General features: G+C 48.6%; 1 protein-coding gene across 9 annotated transcripts in view; it reads left to right on the forward strand.

The window, feature by feature from the left end:
• Window positions 1–19,492, forward strand: part of EFCAB6 (EF-hand calcium binding domain 6) — a 222,441-nt gene that overhangs the window by 178,258 nt on the left and 24,691 nt on the right. For all 9 annotated transcript variants that reach the window (XM_027591704.2, XM_027591711.2, XM_027591706.2 and 6 more), the window contains 2 exons: window positions 770–965; window positions 4,041–4,232. In XM_027591704.2, coding sequence (XP_027447505.2) covers window positions 770–965; window positions 4,041–4,232 — 388 coding nt within the window. The remainder of the gene's footprint in view (window positions 1–769; window positions 966–4,040; window positions 4,233–19,492) is intronic.

Consider the following 19,492-nt stretch of genomic DNA (forward strand, 5'->3'; position numbering starts at 1 on the left):
AGTTGAGGGCAGGAAGGAGCCTCTGTTTCTACCTGGTGTGTCCTCATTGAGACGTGCACTCAGAATTTCTCTTTGAGAAAGTACTAAGCATATAGGTTTTGTAAAACTGTTTCCTGGGTGCTTTCGGCTTGACACCTTTGTTCCGCCAATCTTGAAAAAGAATCTGACATCCATTTTCCTCAGTTCCTTTGTGCCTTTCCACGCTCTTTGACGTATTTCCCTTCTTTTCACATCCCGCTGCCATTTCTCAGCCCAGCACTCACTAGCTGAGGTTGCAATGATCACAACCTTGAGCGCCCACGCCCCCCAGCCTTGCCTCCAGACTGTCCCTGACCCCATTGCCAGGTGTATCTCCCCGTACCACCGTTCTGCAAGCCTCACGTCTCTGCTGAGGCACCTTGGTTTGCCCCAGTCAGTGGATCAGGTGCCCTAGCTGCGCCTTCTCTTCCCATCGTCCGCTCCCCGAAGCCTGAGCCCTGTTGTCCAGCCTTCAAGTCTCAGAGCCTCAGGGCAGGACAGTCTGTGGCCCCGACAGCCCTCACGTCTATCCCTCACCTCGCTCTGTTATATGATGGTACCTGTGGGTGCCCGTCTACCGTCATAGCAACTGGCGTGCGTGCACCCATAGGCCAGAGAAGAGTGTCTTCACATTACTCACGTTCTGCTCACCGTTCTCTGCTCTGCAACTATTTATTGAAAGAATATGTGATAGGGATTTTTTTTTTTTTTTTTGGTAATTAATGTATTCTTTTCTTTCTTTTGGGACAAGTTGGGGAATCAGCTGGCATGATAACTCCTTCAATTACCTTGACTTCTTGAAAGCGGTGGAGAGCAGCAAGCCAATAAGACCTCAGCCAAAAGAAAAAGAGGAGAACACGCAAGTCAATTTCTCAACACTGGACCCAGAGGACGTTGTCAAGAACGTCCAAGAAGTTGTTGCCTCCTCCGATGTGGCTTTGTCAATGGTATGACAGACCGAAAGTACTTTTAGTCTAGAAACTGAAGTGCTGGTGCTCATGTCCATTCATGAAAAGTGGCTCTTAGCCTTCCTCTCCTCCTGGACCCCTGCGCCTCTCCTCGCTCTCATGGGGTGTCAGGACTCGGATGGGTCAGTCAAAATCAGCTTGTGCATTTGAACAAATGTGTATCCATAGCTCTACAGGAAGCTACCACAATTGTGCCCAGCAGGTGCTCTCTGATGTAGAAGTGCTCAGGGTTTAGCAAGTGCTGTGTCTGGAATGAGGGCAAGGGGTTCTAGGCCAGGAGGACAGAGGACAGAGTCCTCAGGTGAGGAGGCCCAACACATCCTGTGAGCACTGGGCCCATCGCATGAGGTAGCCTTGGAGGGTTGGCCAGGACCCAGCTACAGCACCAAGACTCATGGCAAAGGCCACTAGGAGCCAGGGGAGGAGCAAGAAGGCACTCCCCTGAGCACAATGACATTTTATAGCTAGCGTCTGTATGACACTGTGGAGCGTGCCAAGCCCTGGTGTAGATGGGGATGATGCTGTGACCCCCACTAGAGTCCTTGGAAAATAGTGCTTGGGCCATGCTCCTGGTGGGGTGATGGTCCCCCAGACAGATCCATACCTCAGTGTCCCCTGCAACAGTAGGAAGAAGCGAAAATTCTGTCTGCAGAGGACAGGTCTTACAGTTTAATGAGATGGTGAATCCAAAGCATCCTGTGCGATACGAGGTGGAGTCAGAGCAGCTCTGTCCTACGTTTGCCATAGGTGGACTTACAGACCCTCTCCAAAACCTAGGACTATGATCACTAATTCCCCCACGTGAATAATCCTCTCAGCGTAGGGAGGCCAGGTGGGCTCTGGAGTCCAAGCATAAGAGATCAGAGAGCAGGGGAAAGGCAAGTGCCACCCAGCCAGCCTATGAAAGTTCTGGAAGGTCAGCGAACTTGACCTTTATACTGGAGAGCAGACATTTTTCACATCTAGGAGTTCTCTGTGAGGATTTAAGATTTTTATGTCCTTATTTTAATGAGTATCTAAAGATAAAAAGTAGTCTAGATATGTTGTGGGTCATCTAGAAACCATGCAGGTCATCTGGAAAACCACCTATGTGCCTTTCGGACCAGAGCTTGTGCTTGAGATGGCCCCGGGCCCAGCAGTTACCCAGTGAGCCCTGCACACTTGGATGTTCACCACGACCAGGGGCAATATAAATGATGAAGGGGGCCGGGTGGTGGCCACAGCAGGCTGGAGACACAGCCCTTTCGAAAGGGCAGCTTCTCCTCAGCCCCAGCCACCTGGGTCCCCATTTGCTAGAGCTTGTCATTTTTTCATGAGAAGCTATGAAACCTCCTGATTTCTAAATGTCAGCATATATTCCAGATTTTTCAAAAGCATGATATAAGCCAAATAAATCCATTTGCAGGTTGGCTTTGCCCCCTCTGACTTAAAGGGGCACCATTAACATCTATCAGGATGTTTCTCAAACTGATGTCCTTAGAACCTTTGGGGGAAACCGTGGTTCTCACTTCCAAGAAACACCCTTTAGGCAAGAGATGTTTTAAGCCAGAGAGTGGAGAGTCTCTGGCCAAGCGAGTGGCAGAGGGCTTGGAGGGAGAGAGAGCATTGGGGGCAGAGCGGAAGGAATGGCGATGTCTGAGGACAGGCATCAGAGAGGACACCTGGCACATTTACACAGCTCTACAGATCACTGGAGACCTGTCTCAGACCTGTTGTTTCTGAAATGACACAACAATACCTTATATTTCTGAAGAGTTTATAGACTTTTAAGCCTCTTAACTTTTGATTCTTCTACCCGTCCTGCGGCTCGGTGGGCCGGACTTGACACATGGGGGAGGCCGCACAGACCCAGGGAAGTGCAGGTCACACAAATGCTCACTTGACCGTGCTCATGTTCATGATCCTTTCTTGAAATCCACTGTGTACCAGGTACACAGATAGGTGTGTTTGGGGGCCATAGTAAAACAGAATGTTATGAGATACAGAGTCCCTCTTTTGTATACCAAAGAAGCCAAGCTCAGAGAGGTTAAGGTCTTCTGGTAAGCAGCAGAGCCTGGTTCAAAGTCTGCTTCCGAACTGGTGGTCAGAGGGTTTTCCACTCTCCACAGCTTTGTCCTGTAACCACAGGCTAAACAAAAAACCCAAAGCTAGACAGTATTTTAAGGTTAATTTTGTACACATATATCACCACCCCCATGGGCTGATGGGATGTGCCTAATTAGCCCTGAATGAGAATTAACCACAAGGGAATTCGGTTTGGGGTCTGCGAGCACATTAAATTCTTACTAAAGAAAAAAAGATCTTAACCTACCACTTGATACAGATTTCCTAGTGCAATAAAAATGAATGATTTTGTTTCGACAGATGGAAAAAAATGTGCTTTCTTTTTATAGCACGTTTTTGCACTTTTTCAGTCTGACTACTGTACCGCTTGGGTTGGCCCTGGCCACCCCAGCACCTCAGACACCAGACACGGCACGTGGCCACAGGGGCCTTCTGGTGAGGCGAGGCTGCACGGACACTGGCCCAGGGTGGGGAAAGGGCAGCAGCCTCCATGTGCAAGCCTCAGGGTGGGAGTGGGGACACGGTGGTCCCTTGACTCCTCCTCCTACATCAGTCTCCACCTTTAGAACCCCGCCCCATACCCCGATGTGGTGGGATTGCATCTGAGCCCCCCCGTTACAAGGGACATATGCTCCAAGGAGCTAGGATGGGGAGATTCTGGGCACGTGGTTTCCGCCCGGGAGCATCCTTGGAGCTCCCGTGGCTTCACCTGCGGAAAGGGGGCCAGGGCTCCTCCTCACTCCTCTGCCTCTCTGAATCCAAAGAGGAGCCAGCAAAGCGACTTTTCTCTTCAGTACCGGAGCTCTCACCCTGGGCCTGTGCTTTACCTGTCCCCATCTGTCAATCATCGTGCATTTTGTTGGTAAGGTAGAATTTACAGGGCACTTGAACGCACTTGATTTCATTTGCATTCAGAAAAGCAATACTTCAGAAAAATATTTTTGAAATAGTCACTTGACAGTAGCATCTGCCTTTTCTCTCTTTTTTTAGGCATTTTCTGCATTGGATAAAGAGGACACTGGGTTTGTAAAGGCTTCAGATTTTGGACAAGTTCTTAAGGATTTCTGTTACAAACTCACAGACAACCAGTACCATTATTTTCTGAGAAAACTGAAAATTCATCTAATCCCCCATATAAATTGGAAATATTTTCTCCAGAACTTCAGCTCCTTCTTTGAAGAGGTAAGGATGTCAGCAGCACACAAGCATCTCTCTTTGAAAATGGGCTAAAAGTAGTTTTTGCAAAATGGATAATTGATTAAAATCACACCAGATAAATTGGCAATCACCTCATGTGATTAGCTAATTCCAAATGAAAATTCAGTATAAATTCTACATAGAATGTTAGAAGGTAAATATGTGTATTTTATTGAAAACTCTTTTTTCTATCTTCTTTTCTTTTCTTAGAAGTTTGGGAGCTTGCTTTTATCTGGTTATTTGAGAATTCTCGAGAATCTTAGATCCCTGAAGATGATCTGGCATCCAAAGACGTGAGGCCCACACTATGTCAGGCCCTGAGCTGGAAATGAGGGAACTGGGCCCCACTAGGGAGATTACTTGTTGAGGACCCACTATGTGCTGGGCCCTGGGACATGTATCAGCCGAGTCTGGGGTGGAGGTAAACACGGAGGTAGTGGGCTTTAACAGAGGCATGCTCGGCGCAGGAAAGACTGCTGGGAAAGTCAAGGAGGGCTTCCTGGAAGAGGATGTGTGGCTGACTACAGGACTCTTGCTCCTTCCTCGGACTGCATTTCTGGCTGCACAAATTGTTTATTCTCTGGCTGTTTCTTGATCTCTAAATGTAACCAACATGTAGACCAACACCATTAGCAATAATCACAATCTAGTTTTAGCCAACACAGATTTCTTTGATCGCCATTCTGTACTGAGAGTCAACACACGAGTGCCACAGTCCCTGCCCACACGGGCGGGGGATGAAAATAAACGTGAACAATCCAAACTAATGCAACAGTCAAATCACAGCAGGCCTGTCCTTCAATATATTGAGGTGTCCCCCCTGCAGCAGGACACTTAATGTCATTTCCAATTGCAAACTTTTATGTATGTTGAACACCTAAGTGCATAAATCTTTCATCACTGATCTAGGACAAATTCTTGAAAATTAGATGACTAGAGCAAACAGTGTGAACATTTTTAAGGTTTGAGGTTTGTTATAATACTAATAACAACAGTAAATGCTATATAGTGCCTTCTGAGGGCCACTCTTCCTGGTCCTTTACGTATATTAACCCGTTCAAACCCGCTTTGATGCACTACCTGGTGTGTGCTATTAATATCCCTTTTTATAGATGGAGACCCTGTGATTTGTGCACAGTCACCCTGATGGCAAGCGGTAGAGCTGCTCTGTGAGCAAGAAGTCCGCTCCCAACTCCAGGCCCCTCAGTGTGCGCCATGTCCCGTGGGGCTGTGACTTCTTTCATCTTTGCTATTTAGACAGACATTCCTAAACAATAGATACTATCGCGTTGCCGTTTTAAAACTTTATATCAATGGTACCATATCGTGTATTGTTTTCTGCACTTATTTTTTTGTTTACTATCATGTGTTCAAGATGTATCCATGTTATTCCACTAGCTTCAGTTCATTTCCTTATTAGGCTACTATAAAATTAGTCCATCAAATGAATATATTCTATTAGGTGAACACACCCCATTCAGTTATCACCCTCCTGCTAATGACCATGTAGGTTGTTTGCAGTCTTCTCCATTACAAGCAAAGCGCCAGCCAGCCTTCTGTGTCTGTCTCCTTGTGACTCTCAGGAGTCCCCCTGCGTGGGGCAGGCTCGTGTTCAGCATCCCTGGGACCGTCACTGTGGCCCTACCAATCATGCACGCTCCCGCCAGCCTCACCTGGAGCTCATAACGCGCCAGGGCCCCGGTAATCCATGGTATTGTCGGACGTTTTCATTTCTGCCCATCTGAATATTAGGAAGGCTGGACATTTTCTTGTGTTATGAGCCATTCAAGTTTCATTGTCTGTGAAAGGGCTTCTAATCCTTTGTTGGTTATGGGGGTTACAAATACCTCCTCCTGGCCTGTAACTCGTCTTTTCTCTCTGTTTATGGTGACCCTCACTGTTTTTAATGATTAAACTTTTTCTCCTGACTTTGTTTTTTATTTTTTTTAAAGATTTTATTTATTCATTTGAGAGAGAGAGAATGAGAGAGAGCACATGAGAGGGGGAGGGTCAGAGGGAGAAGCAGACTCCCTGCCGAGCAGGGAGCCTGATGCGGAACTCGATCCAGGGACTCCAGGATCATGACCTGAGCCGAAGGCAGTCGCTTAACCAACTGAGCCACCCAGGCACCCTCTCCTGACTTTAAAAGAAATACATATTCATTGTGGAAATTTTGGAAAATACAGGAAAGTATAAAAGAGCGAACAGGGCTCTAAACCCCAGGATGATGCTGTGCTGGCAAGAACAGCCCCCGCTGTGCACGCGCCGGTCCCTGCCACAGTCTCACCGTGGGACGCGGACAGGCTCTGGAAGTCAGGCCCCTGCGTGGCCTCCTCCCCCAGCATGGCCTCCAGAGCTGACCTTCTTTCGATGTGCCACACTGCCTCGGACGTCCTTTGTTCTCCCCTTCTAATGCGTTTCTCCCCAATTCTTTTATTGTGGCAAAATACTCAACATAAAATTTATCATCTTAATCATTTTTAAGTGCACAGTTCCGTTGTATTAGGATCCATTCACACTGCTGTGCAACTACCAACACCATTCTCCTCCAGAGCCCTTTTCATCTTGCAAAACGGAAACTGTACCCAACAGGCACTAACTCCCCATGACTCCTCTGCCGCAGCCCTGCTGACCTCTGGTCTACTTGCTGTCTCTGGTTTTGACTACTCGTATAAGTGAAATCACACAGTGTTTGTCTTTCTGTGGCTGGTTTATTTCACTCAGCCTCATGCCCTCAAGGTTCACACATGTAGTGTGTGTCTGAATTTCCTTCCTTCCTAAGTCTGAATACTAGTCCATGGTGGGGACACACCGTATTTTGCTTAGCCATTCATCTGTCACTGGGGATACTGGCGTGGCTTCCCCGTTCTGGCTGTTATGAATAATGCTGCCGTGGACACAGGTGTGCAAATATATCGTATTCTTTTACACAGTGGAGGTAACACTGCCTACATAACCGGGGATCTTGCTTTTTTCTCCTTCACATTAAATTGCACCATGTCACTGAAAGGTCTTCCAAACGTGGGTTCAGAGGTTTGTGTAGCATTCCATCGACTCCCTGATTTTTAAGGGTTTAGACTTTTTTCCAGCTTTTGCCATTGTAAGTTACTTTGCCGTGAACACTCCATGTGTAAATCTATAGCGACATTTTTTTTTCTATAGCGACATTTTGGATTCTTTCCTAAAGAAAAGAATCCAAAGAAATAAAATAACTGAAGCCAGGAGATAGGAATAATACTTTTATTGATCTTGAAAACAGCCCTGTGTTTTTTTAAATAATTTTTTCTATTGGGTCAAATCATATGAAATCACCATTTTTAGAGCCACAAATGATTGAATACTGACAATTTCACGTGGTTTAAGCTAATATTTGTAGAAGTCGCTTATGTCCATTTTACATGATTTGGAATATTCCAGTAATTTTGAAGGAGAGAATTAAAGTCACCCCCAGGGGCGATCACTGTTAACATTTTGGTATATTTACCTCTGATCCTGTTTTCTAGACACGTATCTTTTGGGGGTGAGGTCGAGGACAGAGCGTATATGCTGCCGATTTGGGGGTTGTTGGAGATTTTCTCAACTCTTAAAAGATTCTTTTTTTTAACAATCATTTTGTATTTGTATCAAAGTAATATATGCCCCTTGGAGAGGAAAGTGAACAGTGGCGAGACCATTAAAAGGAGAGATCACTGAATCAACTCTTCTCCCCCCAGCTCTGTGCCCCAGAAAGCAGTCACTGTAACTTGTTACTGCTATATACCTTCTTTTTAAAAATTTTTTTATTTAAATTCAATTAACATATAATGTATTATTAGTTTCAGATGTAGAGTTCAGTGATTCATCAGTTGCACATAACACCCAGTGCTCATTACATCATGTGCTCTCCTTCATGCCCATCATCCAGTCACCCCATCCCCCTCACCCCTCTCCCCTCCAGCATCCCTCAGTTTGTTTCCTATGGTTAAGAGTCTCTTATGGTTTGTCTCCCTCTCTGATTTCATCTTATTTTATTTTTTCCCTCCCTTTCCCTATGATCCTCTGTTTTGTTTCTTAAATTCCACATATGAGTGAGATCATATGATAATTGCTTCTCCTCTGATTGACTTATTTTGCTTAGCATAATCCCCTCCAGTTCCATCCATGCTGATGCAAATGGTGGGTATTCATCCTTTCTGATGGCTGAGTGGTATTCCATTGTATATATGGAGCACATCTTCTTTATCCATGCATCTGCCGATGGACATCTGGGCTCTCTCCACAGTCCGGCTCTTGTGGACATTTCTGTTATAAACACCGGGGTACAGGTGCCCCTTGGGATCACTACATTTGTATCTTTGGGGTAGATACCTAGTAGTGCAATTGCTGGATTGTAGGGTAGCTCTATTTTCAACTTTTTGAGGAACCTCCATACTGTTTTCCAGAGTGGCCACATACCTTCTTACCTCTGGGTCACCCTTCAATTTCCTAAACAAGCCTCCTGGGCATTGTTCACAGACCACTGGGTAGGAGAGGTGAGGCCTCGCTTTCTCACCCTGCTTCCCCACTTCCGCTCCAGGTTCCCCCGCAGGGTTTCCCCTGGAGCCTGCTCTTCCACTTACTGTGCTGTTGTTGGCACCGTCCACTTTATTGATTTTTCTCTAGAACGTGGATTGCCTTTGATGTGTGCCATCCCATTGTGTGGATTTGCCCACTCCTCCATCCACCGGCATTTCCTATGGGCCCACTATGGGCCGGCACTGAGCTGGTGCTGGGTCAGCAGTGAGCCAAACTGACATGGCCCCTGCCTTCCAGACGCTTGCATTCTAGGGAGGGGGGACGGGCAAGAAATGAGAAATGTATCCTATGTCAGATTCTAGTACATGCTGCCGAGAGAAATAAAGCAGGACAGAAGGAGGGCGGATCTGAGAAGGCTGGAACCAAGAGCCGGAGGAGGTGAGGGAGGGAACAGGTGACCGCTAGGGGATGGTGTCAGGGGGCACAGCTAGTCCAAGCACTGGGCAGGAGGGTGTCCCATCAGCTCCAGGTGTGGCTGCCCTGGGCCTGAGAGAAGGAAATGCAGTCAGGGAGGGATATGCAGGCAGCTTTGTCGCTTGGGGACATGGTAAAGATTGAATTGCTTTTGACTCCAAGTAACATACAGGAACAAGGGCTAGAGGAGCATCATGACCTGACTTACACTTTAGTAAATCACTGTGGCAGCCATATGGAGAAGAGCCTGTGGGGCCAGGGGCCAGAGCAGGGAGGGAGCTCACGGCCCTTCGGGGGGGCTGCTGCTGGCGTGGCTCCATTCTAGATACATTTGGAAAGTGGAACAGACAGGCTTGGCTGATCCATGCTACGTGAGGGATTGAGAGTCAGGAACGGCTCCCTCTTTGTGGCTTCTAGAGGGAGGAAAGAGGGAGGAGGGGGTGTGCTGGGACAGGGCTGTGCTAATGGATGGAGCCGATCCCCTAGCGTTGGCCCTGCAGGTGCCTCCAGTGTTCGGCCTTCTCATGCTGCTGGCGTGCCTCTAGTGAGCACTTAGAAGTATGAGCCCAAACCCTTCTAGCGGCTTAGTGCCTGACCGCCTGGAGTCCTCAACACACCCCGGGGTCCAGAGGCCAGCTGGTCCCCCGGCCGAGGAGGCAGGGCTCCGGCTCAGCATGGTCACGGCCATCCTCCCTCGCGGGTCATCATGAGCATCTCTGGCCACTCTGGAAGTACCCGACCAAGGGTAAAGCTTCAAATGTTGCCAGCTTGCTTCCTGATCTCCTTCACAGGGTCTCCTTCACCAGTGGAAACACTTCACTGAACATTCTTGGGGGGAGGTTTTCAGATTAATTGAAACGTGAGTAACGATGGGAAAGGTGTTTAGGGACAGGAGCGAGCATGCTGGGCTGGAAGAGGCTGGGGCCGGGGAGACCCATGGCACTGCCGGGGCCACCCCCTGGGCTTTGTTGAGAAGCCTATACTTGGGCACAGGTGCGCTGGCCCGGAGGACAGGCAGATCAAGGGACTTCTAGGCTGAAAGCATGGAGGCATGGGGTGTGGGGCCTCAATGTGGGGCAACCAGAGGTGGTTCGATTCAGGGCAGGCCGTGTGGGGGTTTACCTTCCTCCTGTTGATCTGCGGATGGCTGGGGAGGTGGTGGCAGGGGCTGACCACCATCCCTGCCCTTTCTTCCTTGCTCCAGAGTTCAGTCCCTTTAAGATCATTGAGACTTCTGAGCAAGGACGTGAGTTAAGTTGGTCAAGGTGGCTGGAATGGGAAGGAGAGTGTGGGAGAGCCGAGCCTGTCTTCATTGTGATGATTTCTGAAATTTAATCCTGGGCTGGTGTTTTTAATAGAAGGGAAAGAAGCAACAAATAATAGGAATAGTTAATGCATCCTCCTCAAGCTCATTAAATATGATACCAGTCACCCTTTCCCTCTAGGGGACGCACGGGAGGCAGGTAATTAAAAGGAGATCACCAAAATGTAATTAAGACAGCCGGCACCACTCCCTGCAAAGGAGGTTCACCGTGAATAATTCCTTGCCAAACCCAGTCTGTTCTTGGAAAAGGAACAACTGGAATTGTAGTTAACACATTTTGTAAGGCCTTGAGTAGATTGAAAGTATGCAGAGAGTAGAAATGACAATTTTACACCTACTCACAATCCGTTTCTTATATTGGATACCCTGCTAAATCTGTCCTCCAAAACTTCTATTGATCTCCTGTCTCATATGCCTGTCACACATGACATGTGAAAATCATCTGAGTGCTTCTCAGAGCAGATGCTGCATTAATTTCAGATCCTGGTATGCGGCTCCACTGTGGCGCATGGTCCCCTCCTTGCTCCTTCTGCTGCTTCATTAAGCGCAGCTCAGAGTGCCGGTCACTGGCCTGGGGCCGGTGCAATTCAACATGCCCAAGCCCAGGTTCCATCTCTGGGGCACCGAGTCATTCTCGTGCCCCACATTTGGCTTTGAGAGCCACACTCGGGATTTCCTGTGGGCCCAGAGGCTTGTGAGTTGGGGGAAGAAAAGGGACCCGTCTTTGCAGACAGGAGTAAGGAATTTGCCTCCCCGCTCCTGCCAAACCATCACACCCCGGATGAGAAACATGAACCTAGGTGGCATAAAAGAAGGAGAACAGAGTATTGAAACCAAAATCCAACTCAGTGACTTAGCGAAAAAGAAGACAGGACAAGTCCTGAATGACAGCATTCGTACCTTTTTCATAAGATGCCCACAAACCAGGTGAAAACATTATCTGAATTTCCATCCTCAGCAAATACCTCTTTTTCACTTCTGGGAAAAACATTTTACATTCAAAATGCTATGTGCAAAATAGAGCAGATCACCTTGTTTTTAGAAAATCATTCCTGCTTAACATTTCTTTTAAGTCTGAAAGTGCACTTTCAGTATCTTCTGTGAATATAAAAATACTGCTCAGAGCAGAAATAGAATTTGTAAAAGACATACTAGAAACCCATATAAAATCTCTCTACTTTATTACCATGGAAATAATGGAATTTTTTAACAAAATGCATCCTTATTTAAGGCAGAGTAATTATTTTGTCACATCATAGAGCACGGAGAGCCAATGAGATCTTCCCTTGCTTAGTGTTTATAATATATGGTCTTTAAAGTCATTCAGTGAGATGTTAAATAACCTGAAGATGGGTGTTTCTGAGAGAGAATTTAAGATTGTAGTTTTTAATCGCAGAAGGATCCGTAAAGCACATCAAAATGTTTGTAATCTTTTATGAACATTGTATTTATGTTAGTTGCCAACAGCGTTACTTCGATTTATCTTTCTTTTTATTGTAAATATAAGTGTCCATGTATTTTTAATGAATGGATAAAGAATAGGGGAGTTCCCTTTTCAGGAAAGAGCTCTAAGATTATTAGGGATGACTTAAGTAAATTATTAAGCTGTGTCATTACTGTTATTTACTCTTGCTCCTGATGGCAAGAAAGGCTAAGTCCTCTTGATATAATTTCGGTGACATTTAAATATTTCCCCTAAATTTCGCTCACTCTGCACTTGCCAGCCAACATTTACTACCTGTTGTCCGGGAGACCACTGAGGATGTGGCAGGTTGTGAGGGGCAGCTCAGGCCAACTCGGACACTTGGGTTGGCCTTGGTGACAGGCCAGGGGGAGGGGCTCTTGGCCTCACTATGCCTAAGCTGAAGGAAGAGGAATATTATCACCCATAGCCTTGAATATTGGTGGCACCTCATGGGAACCAGGCAGACAGGACCCACCCACCTCCCCTCTCTGGGCCTTTGAGTTTGGAGAGCTGGCTGCCCTACGGGTGGAGAGCGCTGGTACCTTGGCACAAGCAAGTGTCTCTTTCCTCTGAGCATTGGCGTCTGCACCAGTCCTAGCACTGACCCAGTATTTGCACTAATACAGACAGCCCACTTCAGGCCAACTGTAGTGATAAAAGCCACAGAACGAAAATCACATTGTCCCAGGAGATGAAGAATTAGGTGTACAACCTGCTGAACTTGACTACCACTTAGCATATGCAGAGACATCCTTTCAAGGTTAAAAACTCTCCCAGATCTACGTCTGTTACAGCTCCTGCACTGACATCACCAGGCATCCTGGGAGGTGCCTGGGTCCGGAGCCGCCTCCTGGGAAGGACTAGGGGCCGGGGGCCTACTGCCCTAGCAGCTGCCAGGTAGGATGCTGCTGGGAGCAGGACAAGGGTGGCCACCAAAGGGAGCGTGGCCTGGTCTCTGATGCCCCTGGCAGAAATGGGAAGGGGGCCATGCCAGGCTGGCTTCCACCTGGGCAGGGGGATGGTCACATTGCCCCCACTTCTCCATCTGAGGGACCCCTTTTCAAACACAACTGTTTCAGGCAGACGGTGAAGTGATCAGTCCAATCGGCGAGGTTTGGAAGAAAGCATACCTGAACTGAATTTCTAGTAAAGTAGTTACTGTGAATTTGAGCTAGTGAATTTTTCTCAAACCCAAACATCCCCTGCTCCTGGGGGGCAGGGACTGGCTCTGGTCCACCTCTTTGTTCCAGCTCCTCCGATGCTCCAGCCTGGGTCTGTCACTCCCTCTGGCATTCTCAAAAACATTTCCACAAGCATGCCCTCTCCAATCTGAGTTGGCATCCTTTCTTGATTCCTAGCTCCAGTGGGATGCTACCTAGATGTTCCAAATAAATGGACTGTGGCCCAGCCAGTACAGGCAGGCCCCCCTCCATTTGTCCCTCCAGAGTCATGACAGGCTAATTTAATTGCAATTGGGGGGTCAATTAAGGACCAGAGTTGAGCTGTACCATTGATTGTACAAGGTCATGACCATATCAGGAAGCCAGGAGTCAACCCAAGAAGTCATTGTCCCAAATAAGTCTTGCAGAGAAAATCCAAAATACAGATGGTGCTAGTATCTTGGTTATGATCCTATGACTAGGTGTCTAACTTGTCAGTGAACTGTTTATGTTCTGGCTTTAGATGCCCCATTCTACTGGAAGAATCTAACTTTCAGTATTCAGCAAATGTGGGTAAGAATGTATGCCAGGCACTGGGCCAGCCCTGGGGGCCGGGCAGGTGAGGAGGCAGACACAAAGTTCCCTGGGAGTGACTATTGATTTGGCAGAAATGGCTGTGACCACTGGCGTGCAAACCAGAATGTTCCATCTCTTGCCTTTTAAAGAGGCCTGAATTTGGATGGTCGATGCTGAGGGATAAAGAGGAAGGAGCAAGTCACGTACCCTGCACCCCCTCCCACCCCCCGTGATGTGTACACCGCGCTGGAGCCAGACACTGGTCTAAGGCCCTACATACATTAACTTGGCCAACCTCCTAACAGCCTTTGAAGGTGTGGGTTCTATCATTTATCCACATTTTGTGGTTGAGCAAACTGAGGTAGAGTTGAAGTGCTGAGCCAGCATGCCCGCGCTCTTGGAGTCCTACCTGGCCGATGGGAGCCGTCCTCACGTCCACTCCATGGGGATGTTACTTGGATTAAGTGTGTAATGCAGGAAGAGCTTTGCATGGTTCCGAACAGAGCAAACCCAAAATGTTTGCGTTCATTATTTATTTTTTTTATTCTCTCCTACTTCAGTGAGTGCATGTTTAATGTTTAGTGTTTAGTAATGATGTGATTATATGGTGTGGAATTTATTTGAGTGGAAGAATTTATTTTAATAGTTTCATAAATGACTTCAGCCATGAGTTTATTGAATCATTAAAGGGTCGAAGGGGCGGCTCAAATGTTTGCTTTATTTCTCTGCATTTTATGGCAATTTCACGCTACCGAAGGATTTGTGAATTGGGCGTTTGCAAAGACATCCGGATAGATCCTTTGTGAATGTCGAGCTGTGTGACAGAAGTGAGCTTGGAACCAGAGGAGGAGGGGGATTTACTCTGCATCATCAGGGCAAAGAGGAACGCAAACAGTTTGGACGAGCTTGCGCCAAGTCTGGATGTTGGGAGATGGGGCTTCCTGGGCGTGGGGACACCGTGTGCAGGGACCCAGGTGGGGAAAACCCCTCCCTGTGGGCATGACTAGCATGGCTTGAGGTGAGGGGAGAGGGCAGAGGTGGTGGTGGCGGGGGTGAGGCCAGAAGGGGAAGGGCTCTGGGAGGCAGGCCCAGGGTGGGTCTCTCCTCCCTGCTTGCTTCCTCAGGCATCTCCAAAAGTTTTAGTTCCTCCAGGGCAGGGGGTCCGTCTGCCATCCACTGCTCTGTTCCCTGTGCCTGGGCCAGTGCCTGATACTCAGTAGGTAGGCCCTCGTCATATGTATGAGTTGTCACCTCCCTACTATTGGTAGGTGTTTGGATTCTTGCGCATGTGGTAGGGGGCCGGAGTCATGATGGAGGGGAAGAGCATGGCTTTGCCATGAGACTGTCTTGAGCTCCATCGTCAGCTTGCCCGAGAGTAGCCTGGGGACCAGCCACAGCTGAGTCCCGACCTCTCAAAGCCCAGCCCTGCTGATTAGAAGCTCGTCTTGGTTGTAGCCTTGCTGAAGGAAGGTTCTTTGGGCTGACCATTGTTCATTGCCCAGAAAGAATTCTTGCGTGGTAAGAGATCTCAGGTCTAGGCAGTGGTCATGCCACCGGGAAACCTGGATTATGCCTGGCATTCTAGAGTCACTCCCCCATGTCTGCCAATAGCGCACTGGGTTATCGGCACCAGTCCCCTGGTGGCACAGAGCTCGAGACCTCCTAACAGACAAGAGTGCGCTGTCGGGGGTGTGCGCGGGGCTCTCGACCCGGCCGTGAGGGTCTGTGGCAGTGCGCTTGCACACAGCGCTTCTACTGTATTTTCAGCTGGATTTTTTGACAGGCAGCTTTGCTGCTGTTGTTATTTTTAACATTCATTTATTCACTGTAAATACAAATGGAGATACAGTACAATTAATTTCTTTGCTAATCAAAATATTTGATCAAATGAAGCAATTTTTCAATTCTTAGAAGTAATTATACTGTTCTTTAAAAGGAGGTATACTTTACTGAGTATTTCTAATTAGGAGTTTTGCTACCTGCTGTGTTCTTACTCTGTGTGAAGTTTTGGGATTTTTTTTTTTTCTCCTGTAAGGAATCATAGAAAAACTATGTAATTTTCCCCCAAGTATTCAGAACAAAACTTAGTGGAAGAATCATGCAATCTGATTAGCTAATTTTAACCCTCGTAGTAGTTGAATGAATACACCAACATGTTTCTAATCTGACAGCTGGAATGGATTTGCTAAACCAAGTTGCTGGTCCTACTGCTGCCAGCCATGTGACTGCCCCCTTGGCCACCCACAGGAGGAGGGTCACAAAGCTCCCGAGCAACGTGCCCACCGTGAGTGAACACCAACAGCCGGAAAACCATCTATGCCAACAGCTTCCTTCTTTTCTCCGTACTCTGAGCTCACCCCTTTTTATTTCTCACTAACTAGACATTCAGAACTCCATCGGTCTGCTATCGCCAGGTAGCAAACAACCACAAAACCTCCATGACAGTGAGCATGTATTCCATTTTTGCATCTGTAGGGTGGCCCAGCTCGGCGGGGGGGCTTGACTGGGACATCTCTGCTCCACGTGTCTGCACCTCCTCCTCAGACTGCTGTGCTGGGGCCTGTTCTTCTCAAGACAGCGCCCTCAGCACAGGAGGGCTTGCCCACGCATTCGAGTGCTTTTTAAATTCTTCGGTCACGTTATACTTGCTAACCTTCCCTTGCCCAAAGCAAGTCACACAGGTGAATCCAAAGCCATATTCCCAGCTTCTTCAGTGCGAGGAATCCCAAAGTCACATGGCAAAGGATGTGGACACAGGGAGAGTGGAAGAGATCAAGTCTCGAATGCAGTATTCCACAGGAAACTGTGTGCACCTCCGTTTCCAGCTTTACTGGATTATTTGACCCTTCAATCCACTTCTTCCCTATTGTGTTCTCTCTTCCTGTTATCTAGAAAAGTTGTTTGGGATATGACTTAATGGCAAATTGATTTCAAAAGGCAGCCACGATCATGGCTGGACATAACTTGAAAGGATGCTAGAAGGCTCTTTTCTGGAATCATTCTCTTTTCCACCTGTTAGAAGAAGAGTATGATAGACAGCATGTGAGCTAACAAACTTGCAGGTTCAGTGAACCCTTCCAGAGCATGCCCTGCCTGCAGCTGCTTCTTGCGGTCGGCTTAACCCTCTCCTCGGGTGCTGCTCCCTCCCTCCCTCCCTCCCTCCCTCCCTCCCCTTGGTTTGGTCAGGTGTGGGTTAGGTCAGCAAGCTTCTCACTTGGGGCTTCCCCCACCACTTCAATGTGAGTTTCCTGCAGCAGAGACAGGCTCATTTGTCTTTTTCCAAATGGGTTTGTACAGCACCTTCCTGAAATGGATGGTGTGCTCCCTGAGTGTGTCTGCCTTCTCCTGGATGATTCTTATGAGGCAGTTCTCTTCCACTGCTGTGGCTATCACTACTTTACAGATGGAGAACTTACACCCAGAGAAATGAAGCGATTTGCTTGAAGTCACCAGCCAGAGGAGGCCGGAGCAGGGCTCTTGCACAGCCATCCTGAATCTGAGCCCGGGGCAGCTAGCCAGGAGAGCCAGGGCTCTGTGGGATGTCCACGGTGTCCCTGAGCTCCTGCCCAGGCTCCTGGGCTGCATGACCACATCTCAGACCTGGCTTCCACTACCCTGGCAGGTGGCCTGACCTACAGACAATAGCATGTACCAGAATGACTCTGTGACGACTCACGATAGAAACGGTGTTAATCAGGAGATGGGACTCGAACCCGGGTCTGTCAGACTCGGGCAGAAACATCTGGAATCACAGCCCCTGGGAGCAGCAGCAGCAAGAATGGCAGCCCACTTTTGCCAGGCGGGGGGCCGAGCACTGTGCTGTGTCGTTTTGTTGAAATCCCAGGCCACCCTTTGAGATGGTTTTGTTTTTATCCCTGGGAGGAAAATGAGGCCGAGAGGAGTGCTATGTCTTGCTCAAGGTCACAAGAGAAAGGCAAAGCTCAGCTCCATTCAGCTCTGGCCAACCCCAAAGCCCTCGGTTGATGGGAGACTGTCCTCGCCCTCCAGGCCCAGCACCCTTGGCCTGACCAGTGTGGCGCCCGGCCCCTGTGCTCCATCCAGGTTGGTGGACTTGGATTAACGGGACCACTGCCTCCAGCTGCGCCCGGCAGCCGGGGTCCTTCTTCTTATGCTGGTGTGAGGCACCCAGAGATGGCAGGTCTGGCCTGAGCTGGGAGGATGGGACATGGTCTGGGGGCTCCCAGCACTGTGCCTACAGGGCTCTCCCCACCTCTTCAGCCAGCAGCTGTGTGCACTGGGAGAAACCCCAGTCAGAGCCAAAGACAGTGTCAAAGACCTCAGGCTGCAGGAGGGAGAGGAGCCCTGGAGCTGGGCTGAAGGCATGGGCTCCAGACGAACTCTGCACAGGCCCGTGCTCGCTTCTCTCTGACCACTCCTGCCCCAGACCTCCTCCCTCTGACCCCCACCCACCCAGGCTGCCTCCCTCTGACCGCCACCCACTGGGGCAGCCTCTTGGGTGATTCCATGCAATGGCCGGATTTAGAACCACAGGTGTACATGGTAAAACTGTGACTTGCTGTTTACTAAATGAGATCTATGGATATGTTTGAAACTGAAAAGCACTCCGTGTTATTCATAGGCTCTTTGATGATTATATACTTCCCGTATTGGGACATGGTTTCTTTTATATATTTTGCCAACATTATAAAGTCACAAAGGGGACCAGGAATTTTCTTCTTGGCAGTGGTGGTCTGTTACTTCCCTGCAACATAAAGAGGGACAGTTGTTGGATAAAACAAGGCTCCATGAACACCCTTGAGGACATGAGAAAAAATTCCTTCAAAACATAGAAATCATTCTCTAGCTGGGTCAGACCTACAGTGGATAAGATTCCACTTTTCTTTAAGTACCCAGAACAGCCCGGCGTGCATACGGGTGTTGGATGAGAGGCCGCAGGCAGGAGCACGGAGGTGCAGGCCCCGCGGCTCCTGTTCCAGATAACGGTGTGGACAAAGGTGGGCACCCGATGCCTGATCCCTTCCCGGTGTCCCAGCCATCATTCCTATCCTGAGGGTGCCTTCTATGGAAAGCCTAGTTAGTATCGGAAAGTGACATTTACATGGGAAGATCGTGGTGTCCTTTCTGATTAGGAGAAACATTCCTTCTAGTTATAGAAAAAGCACTATTTTTCCCCATTCAGATATAATGATCACGTGACAAGTGCCAGGGACACAAAAGCGCCAGACCAAGAGCCATCTGTTCTTTCCAGGCGTCTTCAGTCCCTCGGAGCCAGGTTGGCAGTGGCTGAGTGGCTTTGTTCAAAAGCAGGACGAGAACCAGGATAGGGGCGCCTGACAGATCCCGCTCCTCCGTGTCCTGATGGAAGAACCTGGGGGCTCTGCACTTCTGAGGCCGGGGGGTGCTCTGGGCGGCGTGGCATGCGGAGTGGGGTGGCCCCATCCGCGGGGCCTGGGGACCTCCAGGTCAGCTGTGCATCCTGGTCACCAAGGTGATGACAGTGGTGCCACTGGTAGCAGTGTGATCGGCGATTTCTGTTTATCCTTTGTAGCATTTTTGTCATTTCTAAGTTTTCTGCAGTGAAAACACAATAATTATTTTTGCAGGAGGCAAAAGACTGTTTCTAACTGGCAGCAGAACCCCCTTCGTGAGAAGTTTCAATCACCCGCGCTCTTGTGTGTCTGGACAGGAAATGGTGCTGCTGCTTTTCTTGGCAAGTGCCCGTGTGCGTCCCCTTGCCTCCCGCCCTCCTGGCCCAAGGAGAAGGGGGGCG

Source organism: Zalophus californianus, chromosome 9 (genome assembly GCF_009762305.2).
Source record: "Zalophus californianus isolate mZalCal1 chromosome 9, mZalCal1.pri.v2, whole genome shotgun sequence".
NCBI lineage: Eukaryota > Metazoa > Chordata > Mammalia > Carnivora > Otariidae > Zalophus > Zalophus californianus.